At 43.6% G+C, this 3443-nt stretch overlaps 1 protein-coding gene across 1 annotated transcript in view; it reads right to left on the bottom strand.

Annotated features, from left to right (window-relative positions):
* DDX60 (DEAD (Asp-Glu-Ala-Asp) box polypeptide 60) overlaps positions 1 to 3443 on the bottom strand; it is a 92764-nt gene that overhangs the window by 22598 nt on the left and 66723 nt on the right. The window contains exons 27-29 of the mRNA XM_012656994.1: positions 3327 to 3431; positions 1625 to 1825; positions 1306 to 1420 (exon numbers count right to left, since the gene is read on the bottom strand). Coding sequence (XP_012512448.1) covers positions 1306 to 1420; positions 1625 to 1825; positions 3327 to 3431 — 421 coding nt within the window. The remainder of the gene's footprint in view (positions 1 to 1305; positions 1421 to 1624; positions 1826 to 3326; positions 3432 to 3443) is intronic.

The following is a 3443-nucleotide window of genomic DNA, read 5'->3' as shown; positions in this document are numbered from 1 at the left end:
GAATTAGCACTTTGGGGAGCTGCATCAGTGATGCGAAAGATAAATTTCATCTTTTTTCATAATGAAGAAACAGATAACAATGAAGAACAGAAAAGGGAGTTTCTATTTAAAAATTATAAGTTTTTCCTGAAAGAAGAAGCTGAACAATTATAATAACAGACCAAAACAACAAAGGTATAATTTAAGAAATCTTTTGAGTTCGAAAAATACCTGAGCATTGCACAACGATGTGAATGTACTTACCGCTGAACCACACAATTAAAATGGTTAAGACAGTAAGTTTTACGTTATGCGCATTTCGCCACAATAAAAAAAAAAACACCCTGAGTTTGAAGATTGAAATGTCTCATTATATGGTAACTGAAACATCAGTTTTAATAAAGACTCACAAAATAGAAAATCCTGGGGAAAACCATTTCAAATAGGACAAAGCAAAGATTTATATAATTACATAGGCAGAAAAAATTAAGTGCAAGAGGACAGAAACTAAAAGGGCTCCCCTGGATGAGCCTTCAAAGGCGCCTGTGTAACACTAAACGCAGAAGGCAATGAGGCAATCGCAGTTCCGTGTCACGAACAAAGAGCATATTCTGAGAATGCTGTAGCCACATTTGAGTCCTACATGTAAAAAGATGATACAGGTCTTCTCAGATATGCCAAGGCAAAGACAATGAACCACCCTGAAAACATTTTTGAAAAAATAATAAATCTTGTTAGAAGACAAACTCCTCTCTACAGAAAGGTAAAAGTCAAGGACTCACAAAATGGGGAAGTTTTGGTCTAAAATGACGTACGCCTGCTCTGTAGAGTCAGCCAACTCACCACGAGGGCGCTAGAAGAGTCCTCACCTCAGAAAACAGTATCTGAGTCATCTGGGCACACTAATTGATACCCAAAAACAGGCTCGGTCCCTTCGACAACGCATCTTCATAAAGATGAAAATTAAATTATTTGGTTATGAATTTTAAATCTCTCGTTGTGGGACTGGGCACAAAATATTTCTCCGAGCAACAAACATCAAGAAAAATGTACAACTGTATTTTGAAGTCCAATTACATATAACTCTATCAGTGTTTAAAAACCAAATACACACCCGGAAAAGTGACTGGAAAAAAATAAAAATGATAATGTGATTGTCTTTGGGTAGTCAAAGTAGGTATGGGTATTTTTTCTTTTTTCAACATTCTACAGTTTCCAAATATTCTTTAATGAACTCAGGTTATTTTTTTATGAAACATAAACTTTTTATTACAAAATCATAAAAACACACTTTCTGTTTCTAAATGGCAGAAAGAGGGCTCTAACCAGACCTGCTTAGACCCATAGCCAGCAGCCACAACCACCGCAGGACAACGCCTATCGCCCTGGACATGGTGGTCCTGGCTGACTCCCAACGCCCAACCGGCCACACAGCCTGTGTCTGACAGTGGAAACAAACAAATCTGATTATTATTCTCCGCAGCTCCCCCAGCCCTGTGCCATTGAAGATATCACAGAGCATTAAAAGACTGAAGAAACTGAAGAGTTATTGCTACAGACTTCCCAGGGAACAGCAGACCCAGCGACCGCCAGGCCAGGGAGGAGGAACCTCGTCGGGGAGCCGCAGACAGCGTCTGGCGCATACCTTTGCCTGGGCGTCCCCTGGGTCATCTCCCTTGGAAGCCAGCAGCATGAGTCGCAGGACCAGGGTGATGCTGAGAGGGAACTGTCCTCTCAGCTCAGGAACGTTGGATTTTATGAGTTTTCCAATTTTGGGGAATGGAATATCAAAGAAGTATACGTCTCCTAGCAGGTCTTGACCTCTTCTCCCAGCGCGACCAGACATCTGGAAACAGAACAGAACCACAATACGTAAGTTCCCTAAACGCTTCTACTACCATGGAGAGAACTGAATCTTCACATTGGTTTGGAGCAAGTAAATTGTGTGTCTGTCCAACCGTTACTCAACTGAGACTAGTATCCCACCATGTCGTGCTTAGCAAATTTACCGTGACTGAGACAGCTTAAACACGAGACAGTTATCATTACTACGCACTTATTTCACCCCGTTAATTGCACTAGGTCTTTATGTAACGGTATCTGGAAGAAACAAAGAGCAGTAATAGCAAAAGGCTGATTTCAAGTTCTCTGACAGCTGAACTCTGACACCCCAATCTCCTGTCCTCCCCTCACCCTCTCTCGCCCCCTCTTTCCCGCGCTCTTGCACAGAAGCGTGCTAAGTCACAAATCTCAAAATAAAAGCTGTGTACAAATCAAGAAAATACACAAGTGAGATAAAATTCAGAAACACTACTCGTAAAAAGCAAGTTAAGAACAAACTCTTTCCAGAGGTTATATTAATTCTCCTTTGTTAAGTGCTTAGGTTGTACCAAGGCCCCAGGAAAACGGGAAACTCGTCCGCGGTCAAACGCCTCAAACTGGAAGATCCAGGACTCAAACCCTGGCGTTCCGAGTCCCAAATCCATCATCCCAGACATCACAGTATCCTCACGCCATAGCCCCACATAGAAGATTCCTGAAGGTAAGACAGGAGGATTTGTGCAAAATATAGCAGCAAGAGTGGAAATGAAAGACAGGGCTTTGGTGTTGGGCAGGAACAAGGCCGATGAACAAGGAGAAGAATAAAAAGTGTTTGGAGAGAAAAGGAGGGGCACTGTGATAAAAGCTTGGATGTGGATGACGTATCTGAATTTGATGCTGCCAGAAGAAATATGTGTGAAATTGCCCCGAGCAAGCAGACGTCTGAAGACAAACGGCACTGCCTGCAGGACACGTGGGAGGATCGGAGAAGAGCAACTGCTCCGGCGTACAAGGCCAGGCGCACACAGAGCCTGCGAGGCACCAATCAAACACCCCAGGGCAGAGTCCTGAAGGGGACTTGGTGGCAGGTCGTGAGTCAGGAGCAGAGAAGAGGAAGCATTAAAGACGACCCCGAGTGCAAAACCCTGTGCACAGCAAATGGACAAGCGAATGTTTTTGTGCTCAGCTGTGTGCGCCTTTCACGCGTACCTCTCTCACAAATCACTTTCCGTGATTCTTGCAAATGCCGTGGGATAGTGACCATGACCCAATTCTGGAGACAGGAAAGGCGGCTCAGGCAGTTTAGACCCCTCATCTGAGTTCACCCGTCTGGATAGCGGCGGTCACATACACCAAACTCCTGCTTTCAACTACATCACAGCTAAAAGGGGCAGCCAGGCACGGGCGAGTGCCAGGGCGTACCGCCGCGAATTGTAGCATGTTTTAAACCAAAGGTTCATGGTTTTTTACTATTTTATTGCTATATTTTAGCAATACGATAAGCAAGTTTATACATAGGGCAATACCTGTCTATAGTTTAAAGCATCCAGATAGACTGAGTTTTGAGCAAACACCACAGATTTACAAGGCATGTTGATCCCCAAAGCAAGTGTTCCAGTAGCTGTCACCACCTAGAAAGAGAA

This window comes from Propithecus coquereli, unplaced genomic scaffold (assembly GCF_000956105.1).
Source record: "Propithecus coquereli isolate 6110/MARCELLA unplaced genomic scaffold, Pcoq_1.0 Scaffold53, whole genome shotgun sequence".
Classification (NCBI taxonomy): domain Eukaryota; kingdom Metazoa; phylum Chordata; class Mammalia; order Primates; family Indriidae; genus Propithecus; species Propithecus coquereli.
The sequence above is the reverse complement of the archived record's forward strand: the minus strand, read 5'-3'. Positions and strand labels throughout refer to the sequence as shown.